At 41.8% G+C, this 23,009-nt stretch overlaps 1 protein-coding gene across 2 annotated transcripts; it reads right to left on the bottom strand.

Moving 5' to 3' along the window:
* Positions 1–62: 62 nt before the first annotated feature.
* On the bottom strand, positions 63–22,050 carry LOC115152811 (lutropin-choriogonadotropic hormone receptor-like). 2 transcript variants are annotated; one of them, XM_029697644.1, is made up of 14 exons: positions 21,517–22,050; positions 21,135–21,206; positions 11,785–11,859; positions 10,920–10,994; positions 10,666–10,746; positions 10,260–10,337; positions 8,231–8,299; positions 7,589–7,663; positions 5,049–5,237; positions 4,897–4,959; positions 4,526–4,750; positions 3,471–3,582; positions 1,598–1,855; positions 63–1,278 (listed from the first exon to the last, which is right to left on the bottom strand). In XM_029697644.1, exons 1-14 carry the CDS (start codon positions 21,720–21,722, stop codon positions 712–714), a joined length of 2,145 nt encoding a protein of 714 aa, XP_029553504.1. In that variant the 5' UTR covers positions 21,723–22,050; the 3' UTR covers positions 63–711. The 2 variants fall into 2 exon arrangements, with proteins under 2 accessions (XP_029553504.1, XP_029553505.1); XM_029697645.1 differs by lacking the exon at positions 1,598–1,855.
* Between the last annotated feature and the right edge of the window lie 959 nt (positions 22,051–23,009).

Here is a 23,009-nt window from a genome sequence, read left to right as displayed (position 1 = left end):
TATGGGGGATACCTAGTCAGTTGTACAACTGAATGCATTCAACTGAAATGTGTCTTCTGCATTTAACCCACCCCCTCTGAATCAGAGAAGTGTGGGGGGCTGCCATAATCGACAAGGGAGGGGCACAGATGCTCAATCACCTTGTTACAGCCGAGATTAAGGCTATGGCCACATTGAGGCGTGGCTTGTGCAAGCCGGAAAAGCTCATAGGAGTAGGAGCCTCTCTTGTTTCTGTTGTGTGAGGCAGCTTAATGTACAGTACAGCCCCTGGACAGGACGCTAGCCTATCACAGGGCCTGAACAAGGAGATGCATAAACAAGGATGAAATTGTATTGTCATCATTGTCCATTTTTTCTCATCAAAAGAACCCCTCTCTACTTCTTAAATTGAATGCTTTGTGTATTTTTGACAGACAATCTGTTGTCATTCATCCGGCAACGGATGACTCCCATTGAAAAACAATTGGCTCAATCTGGAATTTTCAAACACAAAGGGTGTGTTCTCTGCCCAGGCGTTGCTGACGCATGCCAGATCTTACAATGTCTGGATAGGCATTTTACGTATTAGCTAACCACATATGTTACAGCGATCTGTCAGTTGACGACACAGTCGATGATGTGGCATGCAGCCATTGGTTGATGCAACGTCTGAGCAGGGCCACGCGACCAAAATCTCAATGTGGCTGTACCCCTAGTTCTGACAGGCTGAGACTAGTCACGCACTCCACCTCCCTTGCTGAGGAAGCATCCCTGCATCTTGATGTGGTAGGCATAGAACCTGAAAGAGTGAGGCTGTCTGAGGGATGTAGTTCTACCCTTAGGCGGTATAGTGTGTGTTGCCAGGTTCTGTGCCCTGTAGAACTCCGCTCTCGTATGGCAACAACTACAGCGACTCAACAATAGACAAATATCCTTCCGAAATGCTCGAGTAAATATGGTGTAGAGGAAGGGGTTACAAAGGGAGTTGATTGGGTAGAAGAGGACGAGGAGGATCTTGGAGTGGGAGACAGTGATGAGGGGCATGCGGAGACCCGCCGAGATGGCAAAGAAGGAGATGGGTGCCATGCAGAGGAAGTCGGTGAAGATGAGGATGGCCATGCGCTTGGCGATCCTGGCGTCACCGTGGCGGGTTGCTAGGTCGGGGTTGTGGATGGACATGTAGATACGTACGTAGCAGTAGCAGACGATGAAGAAGGCGGCGACGTTGAGGAGGAGGAGGGCTACAACATACACCTGGGAGGCTAGAGACTCGATGTCCATGGGCAGGCAGATCGACACCTGGAAGATTGTCAAATACAAATATATATAAAGTCCTTTTTACAACAGCAATTGTCATTAAGTTATTTTACAGCGAAAATAAAAAGGCTGTGAATGTTCATCTACTATATAACACCATGGCTGTTGTGTGTAAATGTAATGTTTGTAAACCTGGGCCTGTATTCAAAAAGCATCAGAGTAGGATAGGATCAGTTCCTAGTCCTGGACTAAAGAGCAATGGAGATTGAAAGGGCTTTATAGTCCAGGACTAGGCTTCATCTGTGTCCGGGAAACCGGCCCTTTGTAAATACGGGCCCTGAACGTAAAAAATTCTGCTGACCTTAGTGTAGCTGCTGACCCCCAGGACGGGAAGCAGAGCGGCCAATAGGGAGAAGCCCCACCCTCCAGCCATCATGATCACCACATGCCTCAGCCGCAGCCTCTTGTTGATGTGCATGGCGTTGGTGATGGTGTGCCACCGCTCTAATGTTATCATGGTCAGCGTGTAGACAGATAGCTCGCTGGCGAACACCGTCAAGAACCCCGCCACGCCACAGCCCCCGCCCGTCTGCCAGTCCGTAGCGTGGTTATAGTACTCCTACAATACAACTGTATTATTGGTTATAGACTAGAACTCCTACCATAAAATACAACGTTAGTGCCCAAATCGGAAAGAGTCATTACAGAAATACACTGAACTAAAATATAAACGCAACAATTTCTAAGATTTTACTGAGTTACAGTTCATATAAGGAAATTAATCAATTGAAATAAATTAATTGGGCCCTAATCTATGGAGTTCACGTCACTGGGAATACAGATATGCATCTGTTGGTCACAAATACCTTAAAAATAAAAGTAGGGTCGTGGATCAGAAAACCAGTCAGTATCTGGGGTGACCACCATTTGCCTTGATCAGGCTGGTGATTCAATGGCTGTGCGAAGTTGCTGGATATTGGCAGGAACTGGAACATGCTCTCATACACATCGATCCACAGCATCCCAAACAATGAATGACATGTCTGGTGAGTATGCAGGCCATAGAAGAACTGGGAAATGTTTTTAGCTTCCAGGAATTGTGTACAGATCCTTGCGACATGGGGCCGTGCATTATCATGCTGAAACATGAGGTGATGGCGGCGGGTGAATGGCACGACAATTGGCCTCTGGATCTCATCACGGTGTCTCTGTGCATTCAAATTGCCATCAGTAAAATGCAATTAAATTGTGTTCGCTGTCCGTAGCTTGTACCTGCCCATACCATAACCCCACCGGCACCACGGGGCACTCTGTTCACAACATTGACATCAGCAAACCGCCTGCCCACATGACACCATACACGCTTTCTGCCATTTGCCCGGTACAGCTGAAACCGTGAATCATCCGTGAAGAGCACACTTCTCTAGCGTGCCAGTGGCCATCAAAGGTGAGCATTTTCCCACTGAAGTCGGTTATGACGCCGAAGTGCAGTCAGGTCAAGACCCTGGTGAGGACGATGAGCATGCAGATGAGCTTCCCTAAGACGGTTTCTGACAGTTTGTGCAGAAATTCTTTGGTTGTGCTAACCCACAGTTTCATCAGCTGTCTGGGTGGCTGGTATCAGACGATCCCGCAGGAGGTCCTGGGCTGGCGTGGTCTGCAGTTGTGAGGCTGATTGGATGTACTGTCAAATTCTCTAAAACGACGTTGGAGGCGGCTTATGGTAGAGAAATTAACATAAAAAACTCTGGCAACAGCTCTGGTGGACATTCCTGTAGTCAGCATGCCAACTGCACGCTCCTTCAAAACTTGAGACATCTATGTCAGTGTGTTGTGTGACATAACTGCACATTTTAGAGTGGCCTTTTATTGTCCCCTGCAGAAGGTGCACCTGTGTAACAATCATGCTGTTTAATCAGCTTCTTGATATGCCAAACCTGTCAGGTGGATGGATTATCTTGGCAAAGGATATGGTCACTAACAGGGATGTAAACAAATCTGTGCACAACATTGGAGAGAAATTAACTTTGTGTGCGTATGGAACATTTCTGGGCTCTTTTATTTCAGCTCATGAAACATGTGACCAACACTTTACATGTTGTGTATATATATCTTTCTACAGTGTATAAACATTGGAAAGCAAGCATCACAGGGTCAGCCAGAGTGCAGCCCCTCTGGAGCAGTTTAGGAGTCATGGTAAGTGGTGGTAGGTGGTTGGACTACCACTACCGTACCTTACGGGAGTGGTAGTCCATGGCTGCAATGAGGAGGAGGTAGAGCCCCATGCAGAGATCTGCGAAGGCCAGGTTACACATCAGGAACTGGGAGACATTAAGCTTCTGGTGGCTGGTGAGGAGAATGATCAAAAATGTTAAAAAGATCAGCAATCACTTGAATATATTTAGCAATTGAAACATTGTTTTAATGATATTTATCTTATTTAAGCAACATGTCTTAGTAGATTACAATCCATTAATTCCAATTGGACTGGTTCAGAATTTATCCCTTACTAAGATGGCTGCCATTATCCCCACACTCTAAAACTATGTGGGTCTATGCCAGCCAGTCTCGTGTATTATACATCTCGATGTTCTCTCTCTTTACCTGGGTTGTGACTAGACGGAATACAGCTACAGCTCCTTTTATTTTGCTTTTTGTAGCTGTCACAGATCCCTCCGGAACTGTCTCATCACGCACACCTGGTCCCCATTTCCCTGATTGTAATTGTATAAATGTGCCCTTTGCTTTCCATTGGGCTGTCGATTATTGTTCCAATGTCCATTGTGCCGGTGGGTGCCGGTGAGTGCCGGTGGGTGCCGGTGGGTGCCGGTGGGTGCCGGTGGGTGCCGGTGAGTGCCTGTGAGTGCCTGTGAGTGCCTTGTTGTTTTGGCTTCCATGCCACTTGTATTGCGCAGATGATTACGGGTCTCGTCCATTGTGGTATCATTGTGCGCTTGTGTATTTATTCAAGGTACTCCTCACTCTTTTGTTTGGGTCTCAACTCCATCTTTTGTATATGTGTTTGTTTGGTCTTTGTGCCTGTGATGTAATTTGGGTGAAATAAAAAAAACTATTACGCATTCCTGCGCCTGTCTCCCAATCCTTCACACACAACGTGACAGTAGCAGGTTAGGAGATTATTTTAGCTAACCTTAAGCCTTTTCCTAACCTTAATCTAATTATCCTAACCTGCTCCGTTCATTCTCCTAACCTGCTGCGTAAGTTTTCCTAACCTACTACTAAGTCACTTCCTGTCGTAGCTGTACACCACCTAGTCAAAACCGTTTACCTGGTGATCAGTACAATCAGCACTGTCATGTTCCCGGCCACAGCGAACACAGTGATGAGCCAGGTGACAGCGCGGAGGAAGGAGTACCCCAGCAGGTCCTCACAGGGGTTGAAGGCATCAGGTTCCGGGGTGCACTGGAAGGGTCCAGGACACAGGCTCAGCTGCAGGTCTGGGTATTGGAGGTTGATGTCGTACAGGTCTGTTACATTGTCTGCTGAGAGGTCCCTGTAGAAAAGGGGAAGACAACATGGATCAGAGACCAAAAAAAGAAAAGAAAATGTGCAATCAATGGTTAAAAAACAGCCTGTCAATAGAGACCGCTACATGTGTTCAGAACTTTCCCCTGATACATGGTGCAATAATTGTCTTACATGATTTTATCGTCATCGCACAGCCGTCTGAGTTTCGGAGAGAGTGCAAGGACAAACTTTTCCCTTTGGATGGATAAGGAGAAAAACAGGAAGGTTAGAGTAGACTCTTGAATGTCAAACTGTGTGTGTACCAATATGTGATGTGTACCTACCTGTGTTCGCGTCGCCAGGTGTGGAAGGCACAGCAGTGGCTGGGGTAAGTGACCTCTGCCACCTCTAGCTCTAGGAGGCTTTCCAGAGGGGGTAGAGTCTTCAGGTAAGGGGTAGAACGGGCAATCAGGACCTTCAAATGTCCCAAGCCTCGACGGGGGAGGGTGTGGAGAGCTGTGGAGGAGACGTCACTGGACAACAAACATACAGTAAACACCAGAGTCAAATGTTTCCTTTTTTTTTTACAATAGAAACTTAATTGTCCATAGTTATAGCAAACAACTGAAAATTGTCTTCTGCTCTCTTCATTTCCCCCCCAGATATCACACATCACACAGTTGAGTGGAGCATAGGGTCAAGCTGCAATGGATGAAAAGAAATTAAAGCTCATCCTTTGTTCAAAAATTGCTTTTTTGCCTTCATACAGATTACAACGTCTCATTTCCAACTAATTGAAAATGAAATTTTGTTTAAAGTATCGCCCTTTCTTAAACAAGCCATACAAAGCTGGTTACAATTTTTGTTTTATCCTCCAGAAAAGATGGAACAAATATTACAACAAATGTTATGGTTAAACTCAGATATATTGATTAATAAAAAAACATTTGTTATGGAAACATTTGTTATATTTATTAATGATATTATGAATAGAAATGGAGGAGTTATGTCACATGTGCAGTTATTGAAAATATATGGGAATATCTGCTCAATCCAAATTTACAACCAACTGATTGCAGCACTACCACAAAAATGGAGGAGGCAAGTGGAAAAGGGAGAAGGTAAGGCACTTGTTTGCCTGCCATATATTAAAGATACAAGTTGGCTAAAAGGAACTGGCATAAATAGAAAAATATACCAATTTCATCTGAGGACAAAAATGTTGACAGCTACGCCATACAGGTTGCAAAATAAATGGGACGAGATTTTCGATGTACCAATTCCATGGCATATGGTTTATGATCTGGTACAAAAAACTACACTTGACTCAACAAAGTTTTTAAATTTAAATGATTATATAAAATTCTTGCCACCAACAGAATGCTATGTATATGGGGCATACAACAATCTCAGTGCTGTAGATTTTGCTGTGATGAGACAGAATCAATAGATCATTTATTCTGGTATTGCCCCTATGTAGCTTGTTTCTGGTCACAGGTTCATGGATGATTAAAAAATCACAACATGCACTTAAAATGAACCTTACAAATAGCAGTGTTGGGTGATCTGGAAAGCCAGTCAATAAATAATATAATAATACTAGTAGGAAAGGTTTTCATCTTTAGCTCACAATCTGTGGATAATATATACGATTAGAAAGATTCAAAATGTTTGTAAAACATCACAGCACAATTGAAAAATATATGACACATGGAAACCAAACAAGGGAGGTCTATGGTGATAGGTGGGATTAAGGGGTTTGTTTGGTAATGTATTGTTGTTATATATAAAAGTACCATGTATATGTAAAATGTGTATGTAAAATGTATAGTATTGTATAGTATTGTTGTTATATATAAAAGTACCATGTATATGTAAAATGTGTATGTAAAATGTATAGGTAAAATGTATGTATTTGTAGCAAAAAAGCTGTAAAAAAAACGAAGATATTTGTCCTCCGAAGAGGGGGGGTGGTGGAGGGGTAAAAAAAATAAAAAAAATCTGCAATGGATGGAGAGCATGTTGTGGGGCCTTGATCAAGGGCCCAACAGTAGGGGATTGTTGTTAGGATGTGAACCCAACAGCACTCCAGTTGCCAGATCAATATCCCCCTTTTTTCCCCCCATGGTCCGGGCCGAGATTCCAACAGGCAAACTTTCAGCTACAAGTCTAACTCCTTAGTCACTGGGCTACTTACCGCCCCAGACCTAACCCTAACCTAACCTAACCCTAACAGACTTTAACACTCTTTTACAAAAAAAAAGATATTAACAAAGTAAAGCAGGATGAAAAAAAACAACACCACTAGACTAGACAACATGCATAACATTACAATCTCATAAATACTGAGGTAGACCTGGCTGACAAATTGTAGATTACAGCATCAACCTTGTATTGTTGAACATGGATGAATAATCATTATGAAATCCCTCCAATGCACCATAAACCACAAGGTCTTTATAATAAAATGGATCAGCAGTCAGATGTTGTGTTTATGTAATCTTTGTTAAATGTATAACTAATGTGTATGTTTGACATTGTCAGTTATAGGTAGTTAAACAGGAAATACTGGGGCTCTGTGGAGGTCAGTGTAGCAGGAAGGATGTGAAACAGGAAATACTGGGGCTCTGTGGAGGTCAGTGTGGCAGGAAGGATGTGAAACAGGAAATACTGGGGCTCTGTGGAGGTCAGTGTGGCAGGAAGGGTGTGAAACAGGAAATACTGGGGCTCTGTGAAGGTCAGTGTGGCAGGAAGGGTGTGAAACAGGAAATACTGGGGCTCTGTGGAGGTCAGTGTGGCAGGAAGGACGTTTATATTATAGGAATGGACTATTATATTGAAGGTGAATTTTACACTATGGTTGTCAAAGGAAGTATTCACTTACAGCATAGTTGGCCCTGAGGCCCCCTCAAAGGCATCTTCATGGATGTTCCTCAGATACCTGTTGCCTTTCAGAATCCTACACAAGAAAACAGTCAAATACATGGGATGAGGTCATGTTTGTCTTCATCACAGATGAGCACAAGCCATGACAGTTATATCCTTGCAATAAATGAGTGAAATATGGGCATTTTGCTTTTGGATTCTGATATTTGACCCTTTTGTTTTCTCTGCTCTAAAACCTACACTTTTCTATGGATGCCCAAATGATCCTCATCTCAACTAACTAACTAACTAACTTACTAAGCTTTGTTTGTTTAGACTCCTTGAAAGCGATTCTGGCGAGACCAAGACGCTGCTAACACCTCAGCGTGGCAAGGGGTAAAGTAAACAACAGGGCACCCAATCAATGTTTTGTCTCACAAGACATTTATTTACGGGTACATTGAGTTTCTTTGATTAAACCAAGCCTTCGACACAACTCTGAAACAACAGCAAAACAAGCTTAGAAAAAATCACAACAGCAGCTCCTGCTGAGAGAGAGTATGTGTGTGTGTGGGTGTGTGTGTGTTTCAGGCACTTTGTTGTTAGAACTGAAACTCAGCAGCAGTGGAGGAAATGTTGATTGTTTGAGGGGAATACATACAGTTTATCCAGATTTGTTCCGTTGAAAGCGTGTGACCTGATTTCCTTGAATCCATTTTTTATAATTTTCCTGGAAGAAAAACATTTCTAAGCATTTCATTTGAATTGGTTGTCAATGTCAGCTTCACCGATTTACAATTGCTTATAGACATACAACAGAAAATGATTAAAAAACATAATTTACAAGTGCTGTCCTAAACCTGGACTCAATGACAATTATAATGGTTACCGCAACCAATTACAGTGAGGGAAAAAAGTATTTGATCCCCTGCTGATTTTGTACGTTTGCCCACTGACAAAGAAATGATCAGCCTATAATTTTAATGGTAGGTTTATTTGAACAGTGAGAGACAGAATAACAACAAAAAAATCCAGAAAAACGCATGTCAAAAATGTTATAAAATGATTTGCATTTTAATGAGGGAAATAAGTATTTGACCCCTCTGCAAAACATGACTTAGTACTTGGTGGCAAAACCCTTGTTGGCAATCACAGAGGTCAGACGTTTCTTGAAGTTGGCCACCAGGTTTGCACACATCTCAGGAGGGATTTTGTCCCACTCCTCTTTGCAGATCTTCTCCAAGTCATTAAGGTTTTGAGGCTGACGTTTGGCAACTCAAACCTTCAGCTCCCTCCACAGATTTTCTTTGGGATTAAGGTCTGGAGACTGGCTAGGCCATTCCAGGACCTTAATGTGCTTCTTCTTGAGCCACTCCTTTGTTGCCTAGGCCATGTGTTTTGTGTCATTGTCATGCTGGAACACCCATCCACGACCCATTTTCAATGCCCTGGCTGAGGGAAGGAGGTTCTCACCCAAGATTTGACGGTACATGGCCCTGTCCATCGTCCCTTTGAAGTTGTCCTGTCCCCTTAGCAGAAAAACACCCCCAAAGCATAATGTTTCCACCTCCATGTTTGACGGTGGGGATGGTGTTCTTGTGGTCATAGGCAGCATTCCTCCTCCTCCAAACACGGCGAGTTGAGTTGATGCCAAAGAGCTCCATTTTGGTCTCATCTGACCACAACACTTTCACCCAGTTGTCCTCTGAATCATCCAGATGTTCATTGGCAAACTTCAGACGGGCATGTATATGTGCTTTCTTGAGCAGTGGGACCTTGCTGGCGCTGCAGGATTTCAGTCCTTCACGGCGTAGTGTGTTACCAATTGTTTTCTTGGTGACTATGGTCCCAGCTGCCTTGAGATCATTGACAAGATCCTCCAGTGTAGTTCTGGGCTGATTCCTCACCGTTCTCATGATCATTGCAACTCCACGAGGTGAGATCTTGCATGGAGCCCCAGGCCGAGGGACATTGACAGTTCTTTTGTGTTTCTTCCATTTGCGAATAATCGCACCAACTGTTGTCACCTTCTCACCAAGCTGTTTGGCGATGGTCTTGTAGCCCATTCCAGCCTTGTGTAGGTCTACAATCTTGTCCCTGACATCCTTGGAGAGCTCTTTGGTCTTGGCCATGGTGGAGAGTTTGGAATCTGATTGATTGCTTCTGTGGACATGTGTCTTTTATACAGGTAACAAGCTGAGATTAGGAGCACTCCCTTTAAGAGTGTGCTCCTAATCTCAGCTCGTTACCTGTATAAAAGACACCTGGGAGCCAGAAATTTTTCTGATTGAGAGGGGGTCAAATACTTATTTCCCTCATTAAAATGCAAATCAATTTATAACATTTTTGACATGCATTTCTCTGGATTTTTTTGTTGTTATTCTGTCTCTCACTGTTCAAATAAACCTACCGTTAAAATTATAGACAGATCATTTCTTTGTCAGTGGGCAAATGTACAAAATCAGCAGGGGATCAAATATTTTTTTCCCTCACTGTAGATGAGGTTAAATGAAATCAGCAGTGAAACGATTCTTAGGCTACATGAAACAGCTAGATTAGAGACTTCTCTAATCAATGATCTAAACATGTGCTGAGAAAATTAAATCCTACAAAACGAGTCATTTGCTCAAGAAAGTATGGCTGTTTGGAGTATGGCTGTAAATAAGTAATAGTATTGTACTGATACTCACATGTACACACTCTCCTCTGTGATACCTTGAAAGGCATTGGCAGGTATGCTGTCGAGATGCATGTTATCTCCCAGCTCACTGCACACAGAAAAGAGGGGGAGAGGATAGGAGAGAAGAGAGGAGAAGAGGAGAGGTGAGTGAAGAGAAGGGCGGAAAGAAGCAAAGAGCAGAGACGAGATACTAAATATCAGTGCCTTGCCACTGAACATGTCATGTCAAAGACCAGGGTCAGTTCCTTTTCAGTGAGGAAAATTGGAATTGAAATTGCAGGGCAACACTGGGGTTGGGTGTATATGATCTTAACATGGGTGTAGCTATATTATCATAACATATGATCTTAAAATATAAGGTAGACCAACATCAACTTCTAATCCAGTTTCAAGTGGGTCAAGTTCTGGATACGTACAGGAAGAAGTTATCCAGTACCACCAAAGAGGACATGGTGGAGAAGTCAGGAAAGTGTATTATTCCTGTGTTGCAGATACTCCTGGGAGAGAGAAAAGAGGAGAAGGTGCGAAAGAGGAGATGAAGAAAGAGACAGAGGTAAAATAAAAATATATAAATAAAATGATAAAATTGAACATTGACAAACAGGTATTGTACCTGGAATTGCAGTTGTATGGTAACCAACAATATACTGTACTTGTAATAAAAGCTTACAGGTATCTCAGCCTGGGCAGATCAGTGAAGGCCCCCTTCTCTATACTGATCAGATTTCTGATGTTCTGTATCTGTCTAAGGAACAGAAAACATCACAATATTAACAATTATTTTAAAAAAGTGAACATTGATTTCCAATAATCAATGTTCACTTTCAATCAAGTAACATATATTTTTACTCATGAGGGCACTTGTAACTCATACTTTTAATGTTTTTGTAACAGTAATATTATATCTAGGAATGAAGAGGATTAAGTAAGTAAATTATATTCTGCATGCATTGTTGTGTTCAAGGTAGACTAATGGATTTACATAATGTCTCATCCAAGGTACACTAATAGATTTAGATAATGGCTCATTCAAGGCAAACTAATGGGTTTAGATAATGGCTCATTCAAGGCAAACTAATGGATTTAGATAATGGCTCATTCAAGGCAGACTAATGGATTTAGATAATGGCTCATTCAAGGCAGACTAATGAATTTAGATAATGGATCATTCAAGGCAGACTAATGTATTTAGATAATGGCTCATTCAAGGCAGACTAATGGATTTAGATAATGGATCATTCAATGCGGACTAATGGCTTTAGATAATGTCTCATTCAAGGTTCAATGAACCACAAATCTTCACATTAACCAGTGTATTACAGTAATGTCAGAATTTATCAGGGTAGAAGGAGACAACACAGTCTAATCCATGGCCTCCAATGGAACAAAACGTTATCTCACCAACTGAAACCTTGACAACTTTGAGATGAAAGTTCTGTAATTGGTGTGTGTGTGTGTGTGTGTGTGTGTGTGTGTGTGTGTGTGTGTGTGTGTGTGTGTGTGTGTGTGTGTGTGTGTGTGTGTGTGTCACTTACATCTCAGCCAGGCTGTGGAGAGAGAGGAATGCATGGTTTCTTATGTTCCTGATGCAGTCACTCTGAGAGATCTCACTGTGGCAGAAAAATACACAGCATAATGTACATTCCCATTCTAAAGGAATATCCCTTAATCATCGAATAGAGATTATGCAGAGCGAAGACTGCAAATGGAAAAGTGAAATGAGAAGTATTGTGATGAGGCCAAGGTGACTAGGCTCAGAGAGGAAGAGAAGCGTTATGTTACTTCTTTAAAAAACGAAGAAATGCAGTGAGGAAGGCTCTAGTGACATGCCCTTGACTGTTTCCTGTCTTCCTGATGATGCCCTTGCTACCCTCCAACCCATCCCCCATCCCAAACCAACCTCCCATACCTTCTCAGCCCCCTTCTTCTAGTGTTAATTATACCTTTTTATAGACCTCCCTACGTTTGACCTTTCCAAGCCACCGTACCGCCGACTGATCTGTAATTAACCAACACTTACCATTTAGATAGCCATTTAGATTCCATCTTAAACCAGAGAATAATTAAACCTAGTGACCCACTATACTTATATTTTCACTCAGCCCTGCGTGTGTGTGTGTGTGTGTGTATGTACCTTCCCTCTTAAGTTGTTGTATACCATCTTAATTAGCGTTACTTTTGGAGAACGATTAAAAAGCCATTTCAGAGCATCATCATCAGTAGCTTCTATCATCCTTGGAGGAAAGTGAGTCGGTCCAGCCAATGTGAGTCATCCATGACAAGACAAGACCATCTGAACTCTGCAATAGCAAACTGGCCAGTGTGACCTAGGACTAGATTCAATCAGATTGACATAGCAGTTATTTTGGAGGTGTCCCCGGTGGAACTGTGTTAGAACTGTCAAATCCACAAGTGGTTAGTTGCGTTACCATATCGCGGACACTGCCATTGGATGCAACAAAACATGCAAAACATCAATGGGTTGACATTGGAGTTATTATTTCTATAATCTATAGAGCCGACACTTTCTAGTGACGGGTTGTGACTTCTAAAGTGGTAGGAAAATAAGGAAGGGAGTGGTTGTGACTTCTAATATGGTAGGGATGATAAGGAAGAGAGTGTTTGGGACTTCTAATATGCTAGGGATGATAAGGAAGGGAGTGTTTGGGACTTCTAATATGCTAGGGATGATAAGGAAGGGAGTGTTTGGGACTTCTAATATGCTAGGGATGATAAGGAAGAGAGTGTTTGGGACTTCTAATATGCTAGGGATGATAAGGAAGGGAGTGTTTGGGACTTCTAATATGCTAGGGATGATAAGGAAGGGAGTGTTTGGGACTTCTAATATGCTAGGGATGATAAGGAAGGGAGTGTTTGGGACTTCTAATATGCTAGGGATGATAAGGAAGAGAGTGTTTGTGACTTCTAATATGCTAGGGATGATAAGGAAGGGAGTGTTTGGGACTTCTAACGCAGTAGAATAATAAGGAAGGGAGTGGGTTGTGACTTCTAACGCAGTAGGATAATAAGGAAGGGAGTGGGTTGTGACTTCTAACGCAGTAGGATAATAAGGAAGGGAGTGGGTTGTGACTTCTAACGCAGTAGGATAATAAGGAAGGGAGTGGGTTGTGACTTCTAACGCAGTAGAATAATAAGGAAGGGAGTGGGTTGTAACTTGAAACGCAGTAGAATAATAAGGAAGGGAGTGGGTTGTAACTTGAAACGCAGTAGAATAATAAGGAAGGGAGTGGGTTGTGACTTGAAACGCAGTAGAATAATAAGGAAGGGAGTGGGTTGTGACTTGAAACGCAGTAGAATAATAAGGAAGGGAGTGGGTTGTAACTTGAAACGCAGTAGAATAATAAGGAAGGGAGTGGGTTGTAACTTGAAACGCAGTAGAATAATAAGGAAGGGAGTGGGTTGTAACTTGAAACGCAGTAGAATAATAAGGAAGGGAGTGGGTTGTAACTTGAAACGCAGTAGAATAATAAGGAAGGGAGTGGGTTGTAACTTGAAACGCGGTAGGGATTATAAGGAAGGGAGTGGGATGTGACACAAAAGCATCCGCTCACCGATACATCAGCTCATACCCCTGTTACACCTCCAACACGCCAAAACATCTGCTATGCGGATGTCGGCCAATGCTGGTTAACGCTGGTAAACGCTTGATCTGATTGAATCTAGGCCCTAGTGTTGATTTTTCAGTGTAACATTTTGTGAGTTGCAAAGCAACACTGGCTCAGAGAGCGTAAAATTAACTTTATCGATATACCACTATATATCCACTTCTGGACCCTAATTCCAAGTGGTAACTGGGCCACGGAGTAAGCGGTAACCTTGTAGATGTGGACCGGAATACATGTGGTGTCTGGGCTGTCCTTACCTTGATGAGCTCATAAGCTTGGGGTGAACTTCTCTTGGAGAGTATTCAGTAGAGCAATACAGGCAGTCTGCCATGTTCCTCAACGATCAACGTATTATGACAAACTGTTAGCGAGCTATAACACACGCAGGGTTTGGTTCAAGATTACTCAATGATTAACTGATTAACTAATATAAAGAGATAATGATAGCTAAGAGGGGTGGAATAGACCTCAATCAAAACCTCAACCAGTCACTAATTGAGTTATCAATAAGGGGACAGCTGCATCCTGACCAGATCAGATTAGAGTAAACCTGGTCCCCTGACGATAGGAAACAGGTAAGAGTAAACAGATCTGGAACCAGACAAGATTAAGCCATCCCCCCTGATAAAATACCATAATAGGAGTCTTACTAATTGGCTTGTGAGCAGCTAGGGGTCCTTGACTTCAAGCCAAGCTGGGGTAAAGCTGTCAGCCCAGATGTCACCCCAGATGAGTGTATGACTCAGTTATGAATGCAATATATTGGGGTGGATGGGATATGGATGTAACTGGAATGAGGTGGTGGCCCCCTGACCCCTTCCCTGTCCTTAGCTACACATGCTCCGTAAACAACAGGTGTAGACTAACAATGAAATGTTTAATCACGAGCCCTTCCCAACAATACAGAGGGAAAGAAAATAAGGAAGTAACAGAAAAGTAAAACACATAATAATAAAAGTAATAATAGATACACAATGAGTAATAATATCTTGACTATATACAAGGGCTACCAGTACTGAGTGGATGTGCAGGGGTACGTGGTCATTGAGGTAGACGTGCACATATAACTAGGAATAAAGTGACAGATGGTCAACAGTAGCAGCAGCATACGTGATGAGTCAAAAAAGTTTGTGCAAAAAGAGTCAATGCAGATAGTCCGGGTAGCTATTTAGTTAACTATTTAGTAGTTTTATGGCTTGGGGGTAGAAGTTGTTCAAAGTCTTGCTGGTTCCAGACTTGGTGCATTGGTACTGTTTGCTGTGCGGTAGTAGAGAGAACAGTCAGTGACTTGAGTGGTTGGAGTCTGACAATTTGTAGGGCCTTCCTCTAACACCATCTGGTATAGAGGTCCTGGATGGCAGGGAGCTCAGCACCAGTGATGTACTGGGCCATATGCACTACCCTCTGTAGCACCTCACGATCGGATGCAAAGCAGTTGCCATACCAAGCGGTGATGCCACCAGTCAATATGCTCTCAATGGTGGTAGCTGTTGAACATTTTGAGGATCTGAGGGCCCATGCCAAATCTTTTCAGCCTCCTGAGGGGGAAGCTGCGTTGTAGTGCCCTCTTCACAAATGTGTTGGTGTGTTTGGACCATGATAGATCCTTAGTGATGTGGAAACTGAGGAACTTGAAGCTCTCGACCCGCTCCACTACAGCCCCGTCGATGTGAATAGGGGTGTGCCCTCCGTTTCCTGTAGCTCATGATCAACTACGTTGTCTTGCTGACGTTGATGGAGAGGTTGTTGTCCTACCAGCTCTCATAGTCTCACATCAGAATTAGACATTCATACATTTTTCTCAAACATCAATGTCTAAGTAATTCCAAACGTCAAATTTGTAAGTGTTTAAGGTTAGGTTTCGGCATTAAATCAGGCGTTAACACCAAATTCTTAAATTCAGGCATTAACTCCAAATGGTTAAGGTAAGGGTTAAGGTTTGGGATAGGTTTAAAACAAATATTTAAAAAATGACTTTCTATCACTTGATTCAAACTTACGCCCATCCGCCATTCCTGTCCACAACGTCATAGCAAAACCAAAATCTACTTGAAGGTAACAGCACTCACTGTTAACCCTAGTGGGCAGTTTTCACTATGGTGTTGAACACTGAGCTGTAGTCAATGAATAGCATTCTCACGGACTGTAGGTGTTCCTTTTGTCCAGGTGGGAAAGGGCAGTGAGGAAGACATGTTCTTGTTATGACTGTGGGATGTGGTTGTCTCTCTTAGCTAGCTACCTTAAAGATAAAGTAAGTCAAATCACAGGCTAGCAGATTCATTAATTACCAACAACAGCTGCAAATTCCAATAAAACTATATCACATTTTGAAGTTCACTTTCCTTTCTTTGTCTAACAACACTGTCATGAATCTAGCAAATAAGTTTTGTTGGTCAGAATGCTGCATTTATTTAGTTTCACAAAAAAAACATTTGTTAGCACATTTCTCACACTGGCTTTAGTCACAGAGGGAGCAGGCCTCCCCAGGCAAGTACATGGGGGTTGCTTAGCAACACGTGCCTCGGTGGGAGACGATGTGTTCATAGCATGACAAATTCCCATCATTTGTGAATCTGTTTGGACCAAACAGCTAGCGTGACAGCTAAAATGTCTTTGAAAAAATAAGATTTCAGCTAATAGGGAGAAGCATCTAACAAAATAACGACATTATGGCATTCACTACATATAAACTATTAAAATATAATAGAAATTTGGGTACATTTGTCGAAACACTCTAACTTACTCAACCTTTAAGATGAATGCACTAACTGTAAGTTGTTCTGGATAAGAGTGTCTACTAAATGACTAAAATGTAAATAGTAAATTCACATTCGCAGCTTTAGTTCAGTGTGCTAGTGTAACCGATGTGAAATGGCTAGTTAGTTAGCGGTGGTGCGCGCTAATAGCGTTTCAATCAGTGACGTCACTCTCTGAGACCTGAAGTAGGGTTTCCCCTTGCAATGCAAGGGCCGTGGCTTTCGTGGGGTGTCAGTTGTTGATGTGTGAAAGGGTCCCTGGTTCGAGCCCGGGTCGGGGCGAAGAGAGGGACGGAACCTACACTGTTACACTAACACAGTCTTGTATCACACAAGAAACCAGGGTTTGATACCCAATCAGTCACATTCTGAGACTTTATTGTGTGTCTATGAGATTCAAAAACAAAAGTGATTAATGAAATTCATACTGAAAACTTCAATGGTAAATGGCTGTGTGATTCTATTTCTATCCACACAATGCTTCATATTCAGACCAAGACCCTCTATGCATATTAACTGTGTGTGTTTAAGTTAACACATACAAATACACTACTGACATATAAGGCAAAACACAGAAAATCTTACCAGATACAAATTATCTTCTTACACAGTACACGATTCTTATTCACTTTTCATGATTATATTCCATATGCATTGGCTTGTGCAAGCCAGAATTGGTTTCTGTAGCATGAGGCAGCTTGATGTACAAGTACACCCCCTGGACAGGATGTTAGTCTATCACAGAGCCTTAACCCCAATCTATCTCCTTAATACTGAGTGCCAAGCGAAGACACTTTGGGTCCCATTTTTACAATCTTTGGTATGACTCGGCAGGGGATTGAACTCGCAACCTTCCAGCGGACACGCTAACCACAAGGCCACCAAGTTGGTTCACCAACCATGCGTATTATTATTTCCCATATAGTAACCAACAATTTGTTGATATGAATTGACATGCTTTTGATCTCCTAAATAGCGGGTGAAAGGTAATAATACATCACAAATAAAAGTACGCCAAACTACTTCCTCTAAAAGTGTGTGTATAGGTAACTCTTCCAAAGCTACCCATTCAAAGTGAACATCTCCTTTCCTCTTCTTAACATGCATTTAGAGTAATTTTTCACACAATATCACACTTTTCACAACAGCTACCAACAGTATGTGTTCCACAACACAAATAAAATAAGTATATAAATGTGCACAACTTGAGTATAAACAGATCTATTACACTGAAAAGGCAACCCCAGAGTTAAACAAAAAACGAGTAACGTTACTAGGGCCAATAATGGCACACTGATGATATACAGTTGAAGTCGGAAGTTTACATACACTTAGGTTGGAGTCATTAAAACTTGTTTTTCAACTACTCCACAAATTTCCACTCCACAGTCATGGCTTTAGAAGCTTCTGATAGGCTAATTGACATCATTTGAGTCAATTGGAGGTGTACCTGTGGATGTATTTCAAGGCCTACATTCAAACTCAGTGCCTCTTTGCTTTATGTCATGGGAAAATCAAAAGAAATCAACCAAGACCTCAGAAAAAAAATTGTAGACCTCCACAAGTCTGGTTCATCCTTGGGAGCAATTTCCAAACGCCTGAAGCTACCACGTTCATCTGTACAAACAATAGTACGCAAGTATAAACACCATGGGACCACGCTGTCGTCATACCACTCAGGAAGGAGTCGCGTTCTGTCTCCTAGATGTGAACGTACTTTGGTGCGAAAAGTGCAAATCAATCCCATAACAACAGCAAAGGACCTTGTGAAGATGCTGGAGGAAACAGGTACAAATATCTATATCCACAGTAAAACGAGTCCTACATCGACATAACCTGAAAGGCTGCTCAGCAAGGAAGAAGCCACTGCTCCAAAACCACCATAAAAAAGCCAGACTACAGTTTGCAACAAATATTGTACTTTTTGGAGAAATGTCCTCTGGTCTGATGAAACAAAAATAGAACTCTTTGGCCAGAATGACCATCATTATGTTTGGAGGAAAAAGGGGGAGGCTTGCAAGCCGAAGAACACTATCCCAACCGTGAAGCATGGGGTGGCAGGATCATGTTGTGGGGGTGCTTTGCTGCAGGAAGGACTGGTGCACTTCACAAAATAGATGGCATCATGAGGCGGGAAATTATGTGAATATATTGAACCAACACATCAGTCAGGAAGTTAAAGCTTGGTCGCAAATGGGTCTTCCAAATGGACAATGACCCCAAGCATATGTTAAGTTCATTCCTTTCCTCCTTGTCAATCATCATTGGGCCAATGCTCTAGTGGTTAGAGCGTTGGACTAGTAACCGAAAGGTTGCAAGTTCAAATCCCTGAGCTGACAAGGTACAAATCTGTCGTTCTGCCCCAGAAAGGGCAGTTAACCCACTGTTCCTAGGCCGTCATTGAAAATAAGAATTTGTTCTTAACTTACTTGCCAAGTTAAATATTGGTAAAATTAGCATTATGACAATATATTTAATTAAATCATTCAAAAACCTTTATTAATGCAATTGCAGACAGAAGTTGACAATCAGGAACATAGCACGCATGTTTCTGAGTAAGTTCTACATCAAACAAAAGGTCTCAAGTTGTTTTATTAAACCGAAGTCCCGCCTTAGTGATGTCACTGACTACGTCATTACCTTTTTACTCCTGAGACCAAAACCCTGCATCCATAGCTATACAAACACAGTGTTTATCTAAAAGCTAGGCAATAAATGTCCCCTCCCCAAAGTTGATTTATTGTGGAATGTCTGAGTTGTCTCTTATCTCCCACACTCCCCTGCAGAGTTCTGTCTCAGTCACACATTATAAGAGAGAGAGAGAGAGAGAGAATCTGTAGTCTAGGACCCTATAAATGTAAGGAGGGAGGGGTCTTATAACCCCTCCCCTTCTATTAATATAACATAAGCATAATCAATTATTGTAATACATCAAAAAATTTGTACAGCCCCAAATCATGACCGCTAGGTGAATCCTGACACATACTTCCAAAGTTGTGGCAAAATGGCTTACTTCTTATGGAACAGCAACAACATCCGGTGAAATAGCAGAACGCCAAATTCAAATTAAATTACTATAAATATTTAACTTTCATAAAATCACAAGTGCAATACATCAGCTTAAAGATAAACTTCTTGTTAATCCAACCGCTGTGTCAGATTACAAAAAGGCTTTACGGCAAAAGCAAACCATGCGATTATCTGAGAACAGCGCCCAGCAGACAAATCATTAAAAACAGTAACCAGCCAAGTAGAGGAGTAACAAAAGTCAGAAATAGCGATAAAATCTATCACTTACCTTTGATGATCTTCATATGGTTGCACTCCCAAGACTCCATGTTACACAATAAATGTTTGTTTTGTTCGATAAAGTCCCTATTTATGTCCAAAAAACCTTTTGTTCAGTAATCCATGGGAACAAAGCGCGGTCACAGCAGGCAGATGAAAATAAAAATAAAATAAAAAAAGTACCATAAAAGTTCATAGAAACATGTCAAACGATTTTTAGAATCAATCCTCAGGTTGTTTTTGTTATAAATAAACGATCATATTTCAACCGGACAATAGCTTCGTCAATAGAAAAGGAAAAACACGAAAGGCGCGCTCCCGGTCACACGCAGGATTCATGTCTGGAAATGTCCACTGTCCTCTCATTGAAAGTGGTGTTTCTCCCTCATTTTTCAGAGTAAAAGCCTGAAACAATGCCTAAAGACTGGCCACATGTAGTGGAAGCCATGGGATCGTGAACTGGGTCATAACTCTTTGTATGGTGGATAGGCTTTCAATGGAAAAACAGCCATTTCAAAATAATAGCATTTCCTGGATGGATTTTCCTCAGGTGTTCGCCTGCCATATCAGTTCTGTTATACTCACAGACATTATTTTAACATTTTTGGAAACTTTAGAGTGTTTCCTATCCAAATCTACTAATTATATGCATATCCTAGCTTCTGGGCCTGAGTAGCAGGCAGTTTACTTTGGGCACGCTTTTTCCAAATGCTGCCCCCTATCCCCAAAACGTTTTAAGGACAACAAAGCCCTGGCCTCAATCCTATAGAAATTTGTGGGAAGAACTGATAAAGCGTGTGTGAGCAAGGAGGCCTACAAACCTGACTCAGTTACACCAGCTCTGTCAGGAGGAATGGGCCAAAACGGGCTTCGGGCTACCCAAAATGTTTGACCCAAGTTAAAGAATTTAAAGGCAATGCTACCAAATACTAATTGAGTGTATGTAAACGTCTGACCCACTGGGAATGTGATGAAAGAAATAAAACCTGAAATAAATAATTCTCTCTACTGTTATTCTGACATTTCACATTCTTAAAATAAAGTGGTGATCCTATCTGACATAAGACAGGAACATTTTACTCGAAAATGTCAGGAATTGTGAAAAACTGGGTTTAAATGTATTTGGCTAAGGTGTATGTAAACTTCCAACTTCAACTGTATGTCATGGGTGAAAATGGCTTAATAAATACATTTAATTGATTGATTGAAACTTACATTCTGGACACGTTGATCAGTGCCCTGAAGGCATTGCTTGAAACTTCTGTCAATGGCAGATGAGTTAGTCTTCTAAAAATAATACACAAAGAAAAAACTTGTTTTAAAACGTGCATCCTAAGGTATTATGATGAGGGCAAAGCACAACCAGTAGGTACTGTACGAAGCACTCGGTACTGTACTGATGCCCTCATTATAAATACGAATTTGTTTCTTAATCTTAATCGACTGGTTGAATTGAAAGGTTAAATAAATAAAAAAATAATAAATAATCAGCTCGACAAACGTGCATTTTAACTAACACTGTATATATAGACACTATAATTTCAAAATATCTGCACAATTCCTCCTCAAAAACTGAATAGAATTGTGGGCTACTTACAAGTTTCTAATAAACGAAGGAGCGACTCCGGACCTTAGTTGCGTTTCCCTCGTGCAGCTGAGTTTCTCTCCCGCTTCTGTGGAACATGTATCGCTCTTCATTGAACATTCGCAAATGGAAGGACAAGTAAAAGTCCAGCAGGAGCGCACATTCAGGACACCGGACAGCGCGAGAAGAACCCACACCGTCCGCAGGGCTGGTGCCATCCTGTAGTCTATGCTTCCTGGGCACTTTGTCAACCGCTCCCCCCTTCCCCCAACTGTCACTTTCTCCAGAGAAAACCAATAAAACCGTCCTCAGGCACTACTTGACAAAGAGGAGAAAAGAGAGTACTGGTATCGTTTCCACCTGCCTGCGCTCGTGCTGTACTTGTACCTACTGTATCTTGTGTGCGTCACTCAGCATTAGTCACTCAGCACTGAACAAGGTTACAGTTAGAGCCCAGTCCTGACAGGGTCACACCATAACCACTCTACTCTCCCCCCAACCCCAATTCATGGCAGTTTAATGTGTTATACATTAAATCATGTGAACATGAGTGTGGTTTTATGAGGGGTGTATGAAACCTTGGCGAGGCAGCTGTGTGGCTATATAACACTCATGAATTTAACCTTCAGGCCTGTCAAGCAGTGGACATTAGAACCTCCAAGAGTCTGTTTAAACTAGAGATTTTTTTTATTTGCATGGGCGGTGTCTCAATCCATCTTATCCACCTATGGCGGCCTTCCGCATCTGCAGTGCAAAGTGGCCGAGCTACAGTGGTGTTTGTTAAACAATGAGACATCCCGAAAATCGGTCTTCACGAAAACGGCTGTAGTGTTGGAGCGGTTTGGCCTACAAAAAAATAGGACCACTCTCACGAACACGATAGTGGTCTTTACTTTATGACTCCCACAAGCCCCACTTGATTATTCTGAAGTCTGTACCATCCACATGCCAACTTCTGTTTGTAAAGTCTGAACCGTTTGGGCTACAAACTAATGTGACCCCACTGTGGAAACAGAATATTCTCACCAACACAATGATGTTCTCCGTTTTGCTCTACCACCCCCCACAATCCATAAAGGTTACCAGTACTGGTTTAAAAATGAATGGAAGTATGGAGGTAGTTTTGTCTACCCCAAAAAAGAGGTTAAATATGTGTATAAATATATTTCCTGAGCTTTTTTAAATCTCCTAGACATAGGACAGACACTTCAAAAAATATTTGATATTTGATGGTCCTAAAATTCAAAATCAAATAGCTAAATAATCCATAATATGACCATCTTAAAACAATTCCATAAGTCATTTTATAACCCCCCCAACAGCGTAGATTCTAGAGAATAACTGCTCATCTCCTCATTTGACCATTCAGACCTAGCATGTTTTAAAAATGTAATTGTACTGTGTACACCCATGTGTATCCTGTGCATATGACAAATAAACTTGACTTGAGATGGAGTGGAGGGACACAGGCAATCATACACATGGTAAACATTTTTTTTAAATAA

This window comes from Salmo trutta, chromosome 18 (genome assembly GCF_901001165.1).
Source record: "Salmo trutta chromosome 18, fSalTru1.1, whole genome shotgun sequence".
Taxonomy (NCBI): domain Eukaryota; kingdom Metazoa; phylum Chordata; class Actinopteri; order Salmoniformes; family Salmonidae; genus Salmo; species Salmo trutta.
This window is presented reverse-complemented; position numbering and strand designations above follow the sequence as displayed.

Excerpts from the sequence above, each read along its gene's own strand:
- LOC115152811 (XM_029697644.1), bottom strand. The coding sequence starts at position 21,722 with ATGGCACCAGCCCTGCGGACGGTGTGGGTTCTTCTCGCGCTGTCCGGT. Across the intron at positions 21,207-21,516 it reads CCTTCGTTTATTAGAAACTT|AAGACTAACTCATCTGCCAT; the intron begins GTAAGTAGCCCA and ends TATTATTTTTAG. Across the intron at positions 4,960-5,048 it reads ACCTGGCGACGCGAACACAG|GGAAAAGTTTGTCCTTGCAC; the intron begins GTAGGTACACAT and ends ATCCATCCAAAG.